This window comes from Bos indicus x Bos taurus, chromosome 25 (genome assembly GCF_003369695.1).
Source record: "Bos indicus x Bos taurus breed Angus x Brahman F1 hybrid chromosome 25, Bos_hybrid_MaternalHap_v2.0, whole genome shotgun sequence".
NCBI classification, from domain to species: Eukaryota; Metazoa; Chordata; class Mammalia; order Artiodactyla; family Bovidae; genus Bos; species Bos indicus x Bos taurus.
Genome location: NC_040100.1, coordinates 8,617,285 through 8,635,309, shown reverse-complemented (window position 1 = coordinate 8,635,309; position 18,025 = coordinate 8,617,285). Strand labels below are relative to the sequence as shown.

Below are 18,025 nucleotides of genomic sequence, written 5' to 3'. Positions count from 1 at the left end.
GTCTCAGGACAGCCCATCAGACCCCAAGGTTAGGACTGTCCCTGTGACCTCACTGCTGCTTTCCCCGAATTTGGGGACACCGAGGCCTCAGCCGCTGTGTCTGCGAGAGAGAAGGTGATGCTTTCATTAGCTTGAAGAATGAAGGGAAACTGAATCACCTGACCACACGCCCCCCGCTTTCTGGGCTGGAGCCAACAGTAATAGGCTCTTGCTTTCCTAAGCTACTGGAATTTAACATTCCAGGAAGTCAGCCCCAGGGCCTGTCTCCTAGGATTTAATAAGTCATTTTTTATAGCATAAACATACAAGGCTTTTCAAACAGAATAAGGAACTGGGTGGTTTCACAACTCTGAACTTGCCCTCTGATTGCTACTCAGCAACCAGCAAGAGAAGCCTGGGCTTGGGTTCTGGGGGAGATGCTTTTCCTGCAGTCAAGGATGAAGAAATTAACAAGGAAAACAATCACGCTAGTGTCCTTCCTGGCTCCCTCCTTCCCGTCTCTCCTCCATTCCGGCCCCTCTTCTTGGGCAAGCTTAATTGAAAGATGAAGTGGACTTGTCATCTCATCACCAATTTTCTTCCCCAAACGCAGCAGAATCATTTGCCCCCGTCAGACAAGCTCTTCCTCTTCTAGACTGGATAGCGGGCTTAGTTCCTCAATTGATTCAAACACTGACTGAACACTACAGTCTTAAGGAACTATTATGAATTCAGGTGCTAGAGATACAATTACAGGCGAGACAGTCGAACAAAAATAAGGTCATTCTTAGAACTAGAAAGCTGCTATAATGGAGAATACAAGGGTGGGTGGGTGGGGAGGTGGGATGGAACAGGAGACGAGGGGAAAGACCCCACTTAAATAAGGCGGCTAGAGACTTCCTTTGTGTGGAGGTGACTGAAGATGGCCTGGATGGAGCTGGCCAGGCTGGAAGAAGAGCATCATGAGGAGGGGGAATAGCAAGTGCTAAGCCTCCGAGCTGTGGGTACGTTTCAAGAACTGGAAGAGGACCCCACAAGGTGCGCCTGAAACACTGTGAGCGCTGGACAAGGCGTCAGCAAGGACGGGCAGAGGCCAGACCATGCAAGGACCTTGCAGACCACGCAGAGGGGCTTGGATTTGTTTTCAGAAGCCACTGAAAGGTTGGGAGCAAGGGGGTTACGTTTTTACAAGGTCATTCTAACTGCAGGGTGGGGATGGGATTGCAGGGGGCAGGAGCAGAGCACTGAGCCCATGCTGGAGGGTCCTGGTAGACAGCAAAAGAATCAGAGGAGGTGGGAGGCAGAACGAGAGCCAAGATCTGTTTGTAGATAAACCAAGTATCATCTGAACTCGCTAATGGATTAAACATGGGCAATGAGGAGAATGGTGAGTTTCAGATCTCTCTCCTAAGCGGATGGTGGGCAGTATTTACTGCGATAAAAAAGATCGGGAAGAAAATGTTTTGGGAAGAAAGCCTAGAGTTCAGTTTGATGTAAATTTGGTGTGAAAAGTGAAAGTCACTCAGTCGTGTCCAACTCTTTGGGACCCCATGGACTATACAGTCCATGGAATTCTCCAGGCCAGGATACTGGAGTGGGTAGCCTTTCCCTTCTCCAGCAGATCTTCCCGACCTAGGAATAGAACCAAGGTCTCCAGCATTGCAGGCAGATTCTTTACCAATTGAGCTATTAGGGAAGCCCCAATTTGGTGTAGAGATGTCAAACAGACCACTGGGGATGTGAGCCTGGGATTCAGAGGTGAGGTCTGGTTGGAGATACATCTCTTGGAGCTGTCAGCATGTACATGGCATGAGACCAGGAGAATTTAGGTAAAGAAAAGGAGAAGAGGATGAAGTCCTGGGCATAAGGGAGGCAATGAATGAATAAATAGAATCACCCTCCTCTATGAGATTTATTAGAGAACTGATGGCTTCCGCAGTCATTGGCAGTTTTGCCCACACCTTCTTTTCCTTCGCCTTTAAAGCAATAAAACAGGTACCCTTGTCCCTCGATGATTTAAAAGCAAGTGCTCCTGGAATTTCCCTGGTGGTCTAGCAGTTAAGACTCCACGTTTCTAAGGCAGGGGGTGCAGGTTCGATCCCTGGTTGGGAAACTAAATCCCACGTGGCTGCCGCATGGTGTGGCCAAAAATAAAATATAAAAAAAAAAATCAAAGCAAGTGCTCCTGCAAGGATGGGTTGCATTTACAGCACTTTTAGACTCACTGCTTTTCTGTCACTCAAGCCGCTTACTTTGTGAACTGCTCCAGGAAGCGGTCCCGGTGGCCTTGCAGGGTGTCGGCTGGGAGACCTGGAAGGAATTGGCAAAGAGTGAGAGGGAAGAAGAGGGGCAGAGGGCAGGGGAGGGGAGGGGACCATCCTCCCTGGGGCCAGTGGTCAGCCCAGGGGAAGGCATTCCTGACCTAGAGCTGCCCGGGAACTGGTAACCTCTTGGGCCCAGCTGGGGCCAGCAGGGACTCTGGAGGTGCTTATCAGCCAACTCTCCTTCTATCTGCTCCTGGAGTGTGAGCTCCCTGGGCACAGAGGGCTGGAAGTTGTGCCCCTGAGCACAGCAGCAGGGTGGACCAGAGCAGGCCCTGGAGGGGGGCTCTCTCCCAGGGGCCGTGTATACTGGATGCCCTGGGTGAGGCCTTGTGCAGACATGAGTCTGGGAGAGACCCAGAGAGCCTGCTTCGGGGACCAAACACCTCAGGATTGAGACCCACAGGATCCAGTCTAGCACTGGCTCGGTAACTGCTGACTCTATGATGCTGGACAAGCAGCCTCTTAGGGCCGGCCTCCTCCCTGGCAGAGTGGGGACCATTCACCTCCCAGATTGTACAGTTCTGTGCAGTTCAGCTACAGTGTCTTAAATTTCAATTTTAGTAATTTTTGAATGTGATACTATCATTCGGTATAAACAGGGAGTACACATATAAAGTATAGTAATTCAAAGGGGCATCCTACGAGGTATCCGACCAGGACTCCTTAAAGACTTCCCTGGTGGTCAGTGGTTAAGAATGCACATGCCAACGCAAGGGACAGACACAGATTCGATCCCTGGTCTGGGAGGATTTCGTAGGCTGTGGAGCAACTAAGTCCGTGAGCCACGACTACTGCGCCCTTGGGCCTAGGGCTATGCTCTGCAACAAGAGAAGCCACCCCACTGAGAAGCCCCCCACTCGCCACAACTAGAGAAAGCCCCTGTGGAACAACGAAGACCCAGGGCACCCAAAAATAAAGTGGAGAAAAAAGTAATAAAAACAACTGTCGAGGTCATCAAAAACAAGGCAAGTCCAAGGAGACCGTCAGAGCTGAGAGGAGCCTAGGGATACCTGATGACTGAATGTAACACCGTGACCCGGGTGGGATCTTGGGACAGAAAAAGGTCATTAGGCATAAACTGGAAATGTGCATAACGCATGGACTTCGGTGAATAATAACGTATCACTATCGGTTCACGAACAACGTGGTAGCCTGGAGGGGGAGGGCAGGGACATCCTGGGTCACTGCTGGGGCAGGCTGGGTGCGTCCCTGCGCACAGCAAGGTTTGGTCCCGATCTTTTATTATCAACACAGCTGGGAGCTCCGCGGGCCTTCTGAAATAGGAGCAGAAAGCCAAGGGCACCGGGGCAGGGGGAGCTGCCTCTCTCCAGGGACGGCCTTGCGGCCAGAAGCTTCCAGAGATCAAGTCCAGAGTACTCACAGGAGTGGAGCTTGAAGAGAAGCTTGACAGCATAATCATAGAGGTGGCTGCAATCCAAGATGACCTGGATGAGCGGGGCGAGGCGGCACTGCCCGGCTGTGGTCACCGACACGGAGCGGGACATGTCCAGGGAGTTGAATACTAGGGGACAGGGAGGGGAGATGTGAGCAGAGCTGGGGAATGAGAGGCACCTTCTCAGAGGGCAGAGGACAAGCGTCCAGCACCAGAGGACCTGTTCTGTGCAACCATGGTCTCGTGTTAATATGTTTAACCCTTCAGCACTCCTCTGCTCTGTGCTGTGCTCAGGCGTGTCCGACTCTTCGTGACCCCATGGAGGCTCCTGGGTCCATGGGATTGCCCAGGCAAGAATACTGGAGTGGGTGGCTATTTCCTCCTCCATTCAACACTCCTACGGGGTAGCTAAAAGCATCCCTGTTATTCAGGAGAGGAAATTGGAGGTAAGCAACTTGAAGGCAGTCACAAAGCCAGAAGTGGTTTTGCTTAAGAGATGTTGAGTTAAAAGCCAGAGCCCCCGTGGCCAGCGAATAGAGTAGGAGCCTGTGTCCCCGGCAGTCAACTGGCTCCCTGTGTCACAAACCAGTGAAATGAACTGGTTCTATGCCGTGTACAGCCCAGTGGGAGCCCAGGAAAGAAGGGATTTGTGGGGGAGCACCCCAAATGCCTCCTTCCAGTCTGAGGAGCTTTACACTCCCTGCCCCCCATTGGCAGAAAAAACACATTACCTGGCAGATTTCTGATCTAATGTGGGAGGTGAATTCTTGTTCAAGAGAAGCTCTCAGTTTTAAGGGGACTCAGACTTTCAGGATGGGAAGGGGCTGTTCACACAGCCCCACCCAGCCCTCTGTCTCAGGCATGAGCTCGGTCTCATGGTGACCTTGACCCTAAGAAACACCCAGTCTGGGTGTGGCAATAGAAACCATGTGGGGAAAATATCAAACGATCAGAACACAAAGGAGCAGATAATTCAGCCCGGGATTCCTGGTGGTTTGTCCCAGTGTTCTTGGAACACCAGACGGGGCGATGTGCAGAACCCTCGGATGGACAACCAGAGAGGCTTCGATAACACTGGGCAAGGAGCCAGGAAGAGGGTGAACCATCAGGATCAAGGCTGATGGAGGTCCCTGGGGGGAGTGGGTGACCTGCCCTCCACTCTCCCAGGCTCCAGATGCCCCTAAACCAAGCAACTAGATGCCTGGCCGTGGACCGTCAGTGCACACCACTGGGCAGACTGATCTCCCCGCAGTGGCTGCCACCGCCTCCAGAGATTCCGCACGTGGCCAGCACTGAGAGAAATTCCCCCCGCAGGCCCTCAGTGCGTGGGGCAGCCCGGAGGAAAGCCCGGAGCCACTGTGCTTGACCTTCCCCGGCCACACTAATCCCTGTTAACGGGCTTAAGTCTGGCAACTGAAAAGAAAAAAAAAAATCCCAAACAGTTCTAATTAAAAGGCAGCTTTTCTTCTTGACACAAATTAGAAGCAGCTGTCACTGTGAGGCGGCCATCCCCAAGTCTCCTGGCTTCCCTAGGCTCCACTCTGGCAGGGAATCCCAGGCTACTCCTGGCCGGTCTGCTGCTTTCCAGGAATGCCCCTTGGCATCCAGTAACATCTAGAGTGGTGTGACCCGGGGCAAAGTTACTCAACCTCTCAGTGCCTCCAGGCGCTCTTCCGTGAGACGCAGATGGTTCTAATGGCACATTCCTCATAAGGGTCTCATAAGGAGGTCTTGTAAGGATTAAATGAGAATGTCCTATAAGTGGCATAGCAACTTGCAGCGGTTCTTCGGGTTGGCTTGGAGACTGATTAGAATTACCCAGGGAAACGCAAAGACGACTCATGTCTGCCTACAGCTCCTTCATCCCTGCTTCTGTTTTAATTGGTCCAGGCTAAGGCGGGGGCGAGGCTTCCTGGGTGGCTCAGCCATAAAGAATCTGCCTGCCAATGCAGGAGATTGAGTTCGATTCCAGGGTCGGGAAGATGCCTCTGGAGAAGGAAATGGCAACCCGCTCTAGTATTCTTGCCTGGGAAATCCCATGGACAGAGGAGCCCGGTGGGCTACAGTCCATGGGGTCGCAAAGAGTCGGAGACGACTGAGCACCCATGCATGCCCGCAAGGCTGGGGCATTAGTGGGGGGTCAAAAGCGTGCCCCCGCCAGGTGATTCCAATAAGCAGCCAGGGTGGAAACTGTATTTTCTAACTCAGTGCTTCTTAAACTGTAACATGTATCAGCGTCCCCTGGAGGGATCACTCCAGGAGAATTCTGCGGTGATGGAAGGGCTGTCCACCCCTGCTGGCCACGTGTGCCTGCAGAGTGCCTGCACTATGATGAGTGCAATGGAGGCCCTGACCTTTTAATGTTATTTAATCGTAATTAATTTAAATAGTCACAGGTGGCTATTGGCTACCATACTGGACAGTGCAGACTTGCGGAGCTCGTTAAAACAGATGACTGGGTCCCACCCCCTGAGATTCTCATTCAGAAGATCTGGGGTGGGATTTGAGAACGTGTGCTTCTAATACGTTCTCAGGTGATGCGGATGCTGCTGGTCCAGGGACCACACTGTGAGAATCATTGCAGGTGCATCCAGTCAACATTCCTTGTAACTGGCCTACGTTTCCCACAGTTGAAAACCTGGGGCACCCTCTTCCGAAGGTTCTGATCCAAATCTACAAGGGCATAGACTAAAACTTAGAAGCTGGATAGACTTCCGATCCCATTTCTCTCAGTTTCTGGGCTCATAAGAGGTGAATGGGCTTTTCCCTGGTGGCTGGTAAAGAACTCGCCTACCAATGCAGGAGATGTGGGTTTGATCTCTGAGTCAGGAAGATCCCCTGGAGAAGCCAATGGCAACCCACTCCAGTATTCTTGCCTGGACAATCCTCATGGACAGAAGAGCCTGACAGGCTACAGTCCGTGGGGTCACATGACTTAGTGACTAAACCACCACCACCAAGAGGTGAATGAGGATGGAGGCGGGTGGGGAGACGTGCAGAGGAGGCTCTTGATTCCAAATCAGCACCCTCTCCAGGATGAGAAAACCACCAGCATTCAACCATGGAGGAGTGTGTGCAAAGACTCGGGTAGCTCTCTCTAGAAAACTCTAGCTAATTCACCCCAGAGCATTCAGATGGATGTTGACACCAGTTTATGAACTCTGTTCACCTGCTGTTTCTTCACTGCTGTTCATCTAGAAAGCAAGTGTTCTTGAACTTGGTTGTTGAGCACTTGCAGTGGCAGGCACAGGGCTAGAACAGAGGTGAGCAGGGCCTAGTTCCTGATTTTTGAGGAGGAGCTCAACATATATTGCTAATAACCCAAGGGATCAAGGCATACGGAAACAGAGCCAAGTATCATGGAATGCTGGGGCAGAAAGAGGGCCAGCCCAGCTGAGCGGCAGACAGGTCTGGGCTAAAGGACCAGCCAGTGCTGGGGCCACAGTCCAGGGACTGTCAGAGAGGCTGGAAGTGTCTTTGTACTCTCGGAGGCCTGGGCTTAGCAGGGAGGCCAATGTGGTGGGGAATTGCAGCCCTTCTGGTCACGTGACTCTGAGAATGCTCTTGGGCTTCAACCTCTCCCTGTACCAGGGCCGAGGGCACAGACGCGGTGGGGCAGCTCCATCCTCCTGGCCTGTGCTGCACAACTTGTACGGAGAGCGGGGGCTGGGCTGGCTGTTCCCAGGAGGGAACCAGTCTGGGGGGGTCAGGTGATGGCCAGGAAAGCCTGGGCCAGACGGGAGGGAGAGACTCACCAGTTTGGAAGAGGTTAAGTTCACACTCCAGGTAGTCGAACATCTCCACTGTCAGCTGGAAACTGGACCCAAGAGGAAAGAGAGCTTATACTCCACGGCCCAAAGGCCAGTGTACCTGTGCTGCCGCCAAAGCATGTGTGCACAGGTGTGCACGCATGAACACACATACCAGCTCTGAGTCTCAGCCCCCACCTAAGTGGATATTAAGGCTGTTGGGAGATCAAGCAGGGCGAATTCAACAGTGACAGCGGTAGAGAAAGCGGGCAGGTTCCACGCTGTGTTGGGAGGGCAGAGGGGCACAGAGAAGGGAGGCCTGGAGCAGGAAACACCCTGGAAGGGTTCTGGGCGAGGCACCAGCAGTAAGTGGCCCCTAGGTCAAGTCACTTAGCGGCTCTGTCCCCACCTCGGCTACCGGCCCTGCCTTCAGGCCCTCTGTGACCCTAACCGGAAGTGAGGAGACCTACACAAGCTCCCGAACCCCTCTGTCCAGGGCGTGAGGTGGGCCACTTACAAGTTGTTGACGTCACTCTCTCCAGCCTCCTCTAGCTGCCGGTCACTCATGTGAAGGTTGCCTGGGAACCTGGGGTTCTGGGAGGGAGGCAGAGGAAGTCAGCACAGGGCACCCTGAGAGCGAGCTCTACAGCGGACATCACGCACACCAAGGCCCACTGAGCTCCGGCAGCAACAGGCTGGATTCTGCTTGGTGTGGGTGCCTGCATGCTCCCTGGGGAGTGTGGCCACGCTCACAACCACACACACATACACACACACACAGGTCCCGTGATCGGCTGGCTCACAGCAAAGAACACCCCCCACCCGTCATTAGAGGGAAGGTTCCATCCCACCCCTGGGACCCCAAGGAGGGCCCCACCCCCACAGCCTGTACCACGGACATCGTCTCCCTGGGGCAAGGACACCCAGGGCGTGACTGCTGGCGGTCCTCAACCTGACACCCCCACCAGGCAGGCAGTGTAGCCCCTGCTTATCCCCAGTACATTCTGAACCCTATCCAGGCGTCCCACTGTCCTCTGACCACTTCTGGAAGCTTCTATTGTGAGTTCAGGGCCAGGCAAACCGATTCTCACATTAACTTCAGCAAAACAGAATTAGTAAAAGAAACTTGAAGGTTGGAGAAGATTACAGAAAGCACCCCCGCAGTCAGGGGAGGTTATCTGGGATTATCAGTTGTTGAGTATCTATAGTCTCCTGTCTTTCTCAGTGTGGTCTGTCCGGAGCGGAGGGAACACAGGGCAGCCGGCAGGTGGAGAGGAGCACAGAGAGATGGTGGCCAGTCCACAAGGGGGCTCTAAATTCCAGGGTGAGTTCTTCAGGCTCTGAAGACAGAAATCCTCCACTTGGGCACTTCCGTCTCTGGCTGTAACACCCTCCTGTCCTGAGGCCCACCACCCCGGCTCCTCTGCCTCAGAGACTCAGGCCGGTTGCTTTTTTCTTTTTTAATCGATTTTATTTTTTGGCCGCACTATGCAGCACGTGGTTCCCTGACCAGGGATCGAACCCACGTTCCCTGCATTGGAAGCGCGGGGTATTAACCACTGGATCAAAGGGAAGTCCCCAAGCCGGTTCCTTTATCGCCCCCTTCTGGCTGTGTTCACTTCCTCACTGGGTCTGGACATTATGTATGGTACCTCGCCCTCGTCTTTCTTCCTGCCTGTCCTCACACCACACAGCCGTGAAGCCCAGTGAGTCTGGATCGTTGTCGCATGCTCTGTGTCTCAGACCAGCTACCCATCTCCCTGGAGAATGACTCACAACTCATCACTATGTAACTGTGCTCTATAGCTCTGCGTGAGTGCCTGCTAAGTCACTTCAGTCGTGTATGAGTCTTTGCGACCCTATGGACTACAGCCTGCCAGGCTCCTCTGCCCGTGGGATTCTCCAGGCAAGAACACTGGAGTGGGTTGCCGTGCTCCTCCTCCAGGGGATCTTCCCTACCCAGGGGTCAAACCCATGTCTCCTGAGGCTCCTGCACTGCAGGGGGATTCCTTGCCACTGAGCCAGCGGGGAAGCCTGCTCTCTAGCCCCACTGCCGCTTAACAGCCCTTGCTGAGGCTTCCCTGATGGCTCAGATGGTAAAAAAATCAGCCTGTAATGCAGGACACCTGGGTTCAATCCCTGCATCAGAAAGATCCCCTGGAGGAAGAAATGGCAACCCACTCCAGTAGTCTTGCCTGAAGAATTCCAAGGACAGAGAAGCCTGGTGGGCTACAGTCCATGGGGTGGCAAAGAGTCAGACACGACTGAGCAACCAACAGTCCTTGCTACTGGCCCACTGGTTCCCCTTTCCATCAATGACTGCCCGACTCTGCACCTGATACCCAGATCCCATGCCATCACCCTCGGCACCTCACCACGTCACGTGCTCGCTTTCTTATATCAAAACTCGGCATCCTGCTTCCCACTCCCTTCCCTGCTTCAAAGGTACCCACCTGCCCTGCCCTTCCTCCAGCTTCAAAGAGGAGTCGCCACCTCCTTCCTGACTCAGGATCAGCCCCTCCCTGTGTGCTATTTGAACCAATCTAGTTTCTGGTTGGAGAAGGCAATGGCACCCCACTCCAGTACTCTTGCCTGGAAAATCCCATGGACGGAGGAGCCTGGTAGGCTGCAGTCCATGGGGTCGCTAAGATTCGGACACGACTGAGCGACTTCACTTTCACTTTTCACTTTCATGCATTGGAGAAGGAAATGGCAACCCACGCCAGTGTTCTTGCCTGGAGAATCCCAGGGACGGGGGAGCCTGGTAGGCTTCTGTCTACGGGGTCGCAGAGAGTCGGACACGACGGAAGCGACTTAGCAGCAGCAGCAGCAGTTTCTGGTTCTTTCTCATGCACACCCCAACAAATCCTGCTTGAGCCCCTGTTCTGAGCTAGATGCTGGGCCACACACGGGACAAGGGAGACACGCACTCCCACTCTTGGTCCTCCAGGAACCCACAGTGCCGAGCGCCCACGACTCCAACTGCCTTTTAGGCTCCTGCCCGCGTCCCGTGCTCCAGGTCTTTCCCACGGCCCCACATCTTCCTCCAGTTGTTGTCCCCACCTCTCCTCCCTTTCCTGCCAATCTTCAGGAAGTCCCTGACCCTTGTCTGTCCCAGAGATAACTGCCTAAACCTGGCTCTCCCCATCTTTCACACCGACAGCCCAGCTCTTCCCAAGTCATCCTCCACACTGAATGGATGACCTCACAGCCCAGGCACCTGTCGCTCTCCACCCTGCCTGCTTCTCGCACTAACGTGGGTCTCCCGATAGTGCCACGTGGACGCCAGTGTCCTGGGCCTCCTGCCCTTATGTCTTCAGCTAATCCACTGCCAGGAACACCCATCCTGCCCTTCCTCACTGCCCCTTCCTCTCTACCTGCTAAGTGGCAGCCTCGGGTCTGGAGAAGGGGGAAAAAGTACTCCACAGCAGGCAGAGAGAGATGGGAACGGTGGGACCAGAGGGCGAACTGTGGTTGAAGTGACATATCCCAGTCAACACCCTCTCTTTATGATGTGACCCTGATATTCCACCTGGAGTGATGACAGTCCCCTCCCTGTGACTCTAGGAACGTCTGTGACGGCCTCCACCAACATAGGATGGTGGGAGGGACACCCTGTGACTTCAGAGGCTGGGTCATCTAAATGCCATGCACTCTACCTGTTCTCTTGGCCAACTCACCAGGCTGCAAGGAAGCCCTGACTAGTGCTGAGACTTCGTGAAGAGAAGCCAGGCCAGCCCCCCACCGTTTCAGCTCCAGCTGGCATCTGACTGCAACCGCATAGGAAACTCCCAGCAGAACTGCTGGGCAAGCCCTTGTGGAACCCCAGACCAACAGAATGTCAGAGACAACAAAAGACTGCTGTTGTTTTAAGTCATTAAGCTCTGGGGTGATGTGTATCCAGCACAGGTAATTGTAATGCCCTAAGGCTGAGCTCAAGTGTCACCACCTCCTAGAAGCCCACCTGGTTGCCTGAACCTGGGCAAGACACCCCCTGACTCACTTCTGTGGGCCCTCCTTCTTCCCTCCAAACCAGACTGTGACCCCCAAAGGCAGCAGCAAAGTCTATCCCTCTTTTTCTCTCCAGAACCTCACCTCGCCCTAGCCTAGGGTAGACCCTCAGTGATATACCATGAGCTTCTACACTGACCTGGCTGAGGTTAGAATCCCACCTCAGCACCGAGGAGCTTTCTGACTCAGGCCCTTAAGGGACCCAGCCACCATCTGAGTTTCACTTTCCTAGGATATGATCATACATGTTTATAGGGCTGTTGTGAAGATTAAATGATATTCAAAAAAGGTTGAATCAACTAAGGATGGTTTGCATGAATCAAAGATACCCCTTGAGTATATAAAAGATACTGGAGATAAATACACCAAGTTATGGTATTTCTTCTTAGGTTTCTTCCTTTCTCTATTTCCACTGCCAGCTCCCTAATTCAGGCCGCTTCCCCTCCCACCTGGCGGGCCATTCTTCCTTACCTTCTATTGCCACCATGCCCACCCTTCAGGGACCACATCAAGCCCCACCCCCCCCCATCTTTTCGAAACATCCCTGGCACTTTTCTGCAGGCACACACCTGGCACTATTATACAGCTACTGCAAGTGTGCAAGCTTCTCTCCCCAGTGGATCTGTCAACTCCTAAAGAGCAGACCCTTTCTCCTTATCCTTATATGCCACTTGGCACATACTTTTATATGCATTAGGTATGTAAGAAATAATAACTAAAGTCATATCTTGAGCAGAAGGTCCTGTGTGGACACATACTGTATGAATGGAAGGAGTTATTTCTATTACCAGTCAAGTCAGTGCTTCTGAAATATTTTCATAAGGCCACCTGGTGGATCAGGCTTCCCAGATGGCGCTAGTGGTAAAGAATCCACCTGCCAGTGCAGGGGACACAAGAGACGTGGGTTTGACCCCTGGGTTGGGAAGATCCCCTGGAGTAGGAAATGACAACCCACTCCAGTATTCTTGCCTGGAGAATCGCCATGGAGCAAGGAGCCTGGCGGGCTAGTCCACAGAGTCACAAAGAGTTGGACGTGACTTAGCAAATGAACACACTCTGTGAATCAGGATTCTCTCTTTGCAAAATGGGGAACAAAAGGTGCAGAGGATCTGGGCCAAAATCCCAGGCCACATTCCAGTCACATCCCACTGACTGTGGTCACTCTATAAAATGTTTCCTCTCACACAGCTGGGATACGCTGTGAACGTTCCCTGAGAAGCCAGGCTGTCTTATTACCTGGAAAACCTGACAATTAAGCGTGGCCAGGGGGGACTTCCCTGGTGGTCCACTGGTTGAGAATCTGCCTTCCAATGCAGAGGACACAGGTTCGATTCCTGGTCGGGGAACTAATCTCCCAACTGTCTTGTGGCAACGACGCCCACACGTTGTGGAGCCTGTCCTCCACAAAAGAAGTCCTTGTGCCTCAAAGAGAGAAGCTGATGCTGCAACCAAGGCCCAGCATGGCCGAAAAACAAACCAAAAAAGCCCAGCCAGGTGTGAGGAGAAGGGACAGCCCGGGTGGGGGCGGGGTGGTCTCTGAGGGGTGGCTGGCAGGGCCGGCAGAATTGCTGAAAAGACTCACTTTGGTGTGGTACTCCATCTTCGTTCTCAGCAGTTTGAGGTAGATGCTGCAAAGCTGCCCATACCCTTCACTCAGGTGGCCCTTTGACGAAGAGGAAAGAAAGCAGGCTGTCAACACTGAGAACTTTGGGTTGAAAGACCTACAGCTGGGACGTCTTTTTAAAAGAATATATTTTTTCTCTCCCCGAGTATGAAAATAACATATATCCCCTGTTGAAAATTTGGAAAATATAAAAATAAAAAACAACAAAAAAAGAAAATTTGGAAAATATAAAAAAGGACACTGCAAGCAAGTCATCTTCAGCCTAACCACCAGGGATCATCATGGGAAAATGCACAAGGGTTGAAAAGTGAAGGATGAACGGATCAGAGACTGAAATGTCAAATACAAAACTATAAAACTCCTAGAAGATCACAGAGGAGAAAACCTGGGTGACTTTGAGTATGGCAAAGGCTCTTTAGACATAACACCAAAGACACAAACCATGAAAGAAATAATTGATAAGTTGGGCTTCATTAAAATTAAAAACTTCCGCTCTACAAAAGACATTGTCAAGAGAACGAGAAGATAAGCCACGGACTGGGAGAAAATATTTGCCAAGGATGTATCTCATAAAAGACAGTTATCTAAAATGTACAAATATACTCTTAAAACTCAACAATAAAAAACCAAACAATTCAACTAAAAAAATGGACCTAAGTCTGAAAATTCGGACTACATACTATATGATTTCAACAATATGGAATCTGGAAAAGGTAAAATTATAGAGCTATTCCATGGACCATAAAGAAGACTGAGAGCCAAAGAATTGATGCTTTTGAACTGTGGTGTTGGAGAAGACTCTTGAGAGTCCCTTGGACTGCAAGGAGATCCAACCAGTCCATTCTGAAGGAGATCAGTCCTGAATATTCACTGGAAGCACTGATGCTGAAGCTGAAGCTCTAATACTTTGGCCACCTAATACAAAGAACTAACTCACTGGAAAAGACCCTGATGCTGGGAAGGATTGAGGTTAGGAGGAGAAGTGGGTGACAGAGGATGAGATGGTTGGATGGCATCACCAACCTGATGGACATGAGCTTGAGTAGGCTCCGGGAGTTAGTGATGGATAGGGAAGCGAGCTGCAGTCCATGGGGTCACAAAGAGTCAAACACGACTGAGCCACTGAACCGAACTGATTCCATTAACAGAGGAGCCTGGGGGGCTACAGTCCAAGGGGTCACAGAGTTGGACACGACTTTGCGACAACAAGGAATGTACAACGACCATGAGTGAACTGTATTGTAAACTATAGACTTTGGTGATTACGAAGGACGTGTCAGCAGGTTCATTCATTGCAGCAAATTCACCACTGTGGCGGAGGATGCTGATGACAGAGGCGGCTATATGCATGTCTGGATGCTGGGTACATGGAAAATCTCTGTACTTCCCATTCAATTTTTCAGTGAACCTAAAACTGCTTTATATAGTCCATGGGGTCACAAAGCTGCTTTGAAAAAAAAAAACAAGTAAAAGAGGCTTCTAAGTTCAGAAAGTCTTAGTCAAATGGAAGAGACAGACCACACAGAAGAATTATATTTTGGATAAGGCAGGGCGGCTAGGTACCTGGGCTGACCTTCCCACTGAAAACGACTAACAATATTGAGTAAGACATTAAAAACACTTTGAAGGTATTAATGAACTAGCAGGAGAGTAGTAAGGAATCTTCAGGCCAGGAACTGAGTAATTCAGATATTCAGAGAGCAAATGGCTTGATGGGGTCAAAATGGGGGCGGGGGCAGGGGTGGGGGGTGGGGAGATACTTTCTCACACCAAGTGAACCCGAGTTTTGGTTTTCTGAGTCTCCAGGGCCAGGTGGTGAACTAGAGGCAGGGCTCTCACCTGCCCAAGTTCAAGAGTCTAGTGGAAGAGCCGACTGCCTTCCTAGTGCAGGGAAATTAAGGGTGAACTGGAAATAACACACATGCTCTGCGCTGAAGGAGACCCCCGAGGACTGCAAAGAAAATCCACTGCCCGAAACCACTGTTGTGATCAGAGGGAGGGGAAAACTGCTTCCAAGAACTGAACCGTGAGCCAGTTATCAAGGGGATCTGCTCAGAATTCATAAAACTTTTAAGCTGAGAATTTAATTTAGAGTGATCTCAATGGACGCAAATGCCAATTCTCTCCGGAGGAACCTGCCTTTGTTAGAATTCAGAGAATTCCCACCAAAAAAAAGTGTCCAGGAAAATGAGCAACTCACAGTAGAAAAATAACTCAGCACAAGAAGAAAGCACATAGCATGAGCAAAATTCACCAAAACAACAGATGGCAGAGATGGATCTCTAAGGACTTTAGATACTGGAAGTATAAAAAGTGATATACAAAATCATGTATTTAATAAGCCTAAATAAATTAGAGACTGTTTTAAAATATATGCAGGGCACAATAAATTATAAAGAATGCCAAGCAGATCTGAAAACAAAACAAAACCTAAAATTCCAAGAAATGAGAACTATACAAAACTGCAAACCTTATGGAGAGGTTTAGCAACAGATTAGACCTTGTTGAAAGGGGAATAAGTGAAATGAACACTAGATCGACTGAAATTACCCAGAATGCAGTACAGAGGTGAACAGGGAGAAAACAAATGAAATAGTGGTTTAAAGGCACGGGGAATAGGGTGAGAAAGGTGAAAATACTGCTAACCAGAGTCTCAGAGGAAAAGACAGAATGAGGCAAAGGCAATATTTGAAAAGACAATGAGAATTTTTCAAAACTAATTAAAGATAATCATCTACAGATTAAAGAAGTCCAAAGAAACTAAATTCACACCTAGATACATAATAAGAACTTATAAACAGAAAAAAAAAAAAAAAAAAAAACAGATTAGCTTCAAAGAATAATCATGAGTCTAACAGCAGACTTAATAAGAATGAAGGAAGCCATAAGCCAATGCAAGGGTATCTTGACTAATATCTTCCACGTACTAAAAGAAAAGAACTATCATCCCAGAATTCTTAAGTCAGAGAAAATATCTCCTGGGAATGAGGGTGAAATAAAGACATTCTCCATCAGGCAAAAGTGCTTGTTTCCCACCAGCAGACTCTCATTAAAGGAAGTTCTAAAGGAAATAATTCAAGCAGAAAGAAAGAGATCCCAAATGCATGCTCTGAGATGTAACAGGAAATGAAGAGCACCAAATACAACAATTAAAATAAAATACGGGGTCTAAAAACAACCAAAATTTAAAATATACGACAACAGCATTCGAGGGAACCAATGGTGTTAAAATATTCTAAGGTCTTTGTGCTATACAGGAAACAAAGACATGAATTTTAGACAATGATAACCTAAGCAGACCCTTTTCATTTTTAGATAAATTGTCAACAGATTAAAAAAAAAAAAACCTCTGCTTTTATTTTTGTATCTTCCCACTAGTAATGAGGGGGAAAGTGAATGAGAAAGAAAATACCCAATCAATCCAAAAGAAGGTAAACAATGAGAGAAATAGAAACAAAACAGATAGGACAAATAGCATAAAATAAGATGGGAGATGTAAGTCTAAAGATATTATCCATTATAATAAATGTAAACAGAGTAAAGGTCCTGTTAAAAGACAAAGACTGCCATCTTGAATTTTTAAAGAATCCAACTAAATGCTATTGACAAATATATTTCTAAGACAAAAGATTACAGAAAAGTCAGTTACTATGCAGTACATCTGAAACTAATATTATAAATCAATTACAGTTCAATTAAAGAAAAACTGACCATGAACTAGCTCATATAGCAAGGCTCAAAAAACTTTGAAATATCAATATGATATTGATTCTCTAGCCACAATGCAATACATATACATGTAAAAAATATTTAAAATATAAAAACTTATAAGTAAAAGGATGGAAAAATATATACCAGATATATTCTACAAAAAAAGAAAAAGACCTAAGCTTTCCATGTTACAGAAATGTAACAAAACTCTCTAGCATACAGGTGGGAGATTTGGGGATAAAACTCTGCTCTGTTCAGGTTAACTAGTCTTGTGACTTAGGAAGGGCTTCCCTGGTGGCTCAGATGGTAAAGCGTCTGCCTGCAGTGTGGGAGACAAAAGCTGCTTTCTCTCTCTGGGTCTGTATTTCTCATCTATAATGGGTAGATTGGACTACATAATTGCTAACATTTTGTGAGTGCAGACAGAGACAGGTAAGAATTTTAAGGAAACGGCTAACACAGCAGTTCTTATCCAGTGGGACAAAAAGACACATCAGCGTCCACTGGGGAGATTCTTCAAAGAGCAGGTTACCTCCTGTTCTTACACATACTCCTTGAATCCAGAGAGATTATGGTATGTTTACAAAAACACTCTTTAAACCCAGATCTTGCCACCTACCTCTTCCCTCTTCCTAAGGCACCGAGAATCCCCAACCAGGAAAGAAAATCCACTGGCATTCAGATTGGGAATGCCAGTTCTCAAGGTGCTATGACCCCCATGGGACCAGGACAAGGAAAGAAGCAGGAACTATGACAGTGCCATTGCCAAGGGATCCCAGTGCCCACAGACCACTGGGACATGAGCTTCCATTGGCAGGAGAAACTCCCTGGCCCTGGAACCTTCCAACAGTTTCCAGGGACTCCAGGTAAGACTGAATATCATGGTTCCATGTTCGGGCATCCCCGAACCCCTCCCTGAGGCTTGTGAGAGAAATCCGAAACAAGGTGAAAGAGATGACTTTGTTTCATCCCACACTCCTTGTTCTGTGGCCTCTGGGGAAGGACGAGGCGGTGCAGGGGGCCCCAAGGAGCGGGTTCAGACTCACCCACATCCGGCTCATGTCGCTCAATTCACTTTTGTATCTCAGAGAGTCCTTGAGAACCTGGAGAGGGAAGACAAGGAGAGGAGAAAGAGGATGGTGAAAGCCGGGCCTGAGGTGGGGCAGAGGAGGGGATGCGAGAGGTGAACCCATCTCTGAGACTGGTACCCAGAAGGCCAGGAGATGGGGCCATT

At 49.7% G+C, this 18,025-nt stretch overlaps 1 protein-coding gene across 4 annotated transcripts in view; it reads right to left on the bottom strand.

The window, feature by feature from the left end:
* The window catches only part of HIP1 (huntingtin interacting protein 1), a 137,866-nt gene that overhangs the window by 27,233 nt on the left and 92,608 nt on the right, over positions 1–18,025 (bottom strand). For all 4 annotated transcript variants that reach the window (XM_027528228.1, XM_027528230.1, XM_027528227.1 and 1 more), the window contains exons 4-9: positions 17,838–17,894; positions 13,039–13,119; positions 7,963–8,039; positions 7,452–7,513; positions 3,685–3,825; positions 2,232–2,289 (exon numbers count right to left, since the gene is read on the bottom strand). In XM_027528228.1, coding sequence (XP_027384029.1) covers positions 2,232–2,289; positions 3,685–3,825; positions 7,452–7,513; positions 7,963–8,039; positions 13,039–13,119; positions 17,838–17,894 — 476 coding nt within the window. The remainder of the gene's footprint in view (positions 1–2,231; positions 2,290–3,684; positions 3,826–7,451; positions 7,514–7,962; positions 8,040–13,038; positions 13,120–17,837; positions 17,895–18,025) is intronic.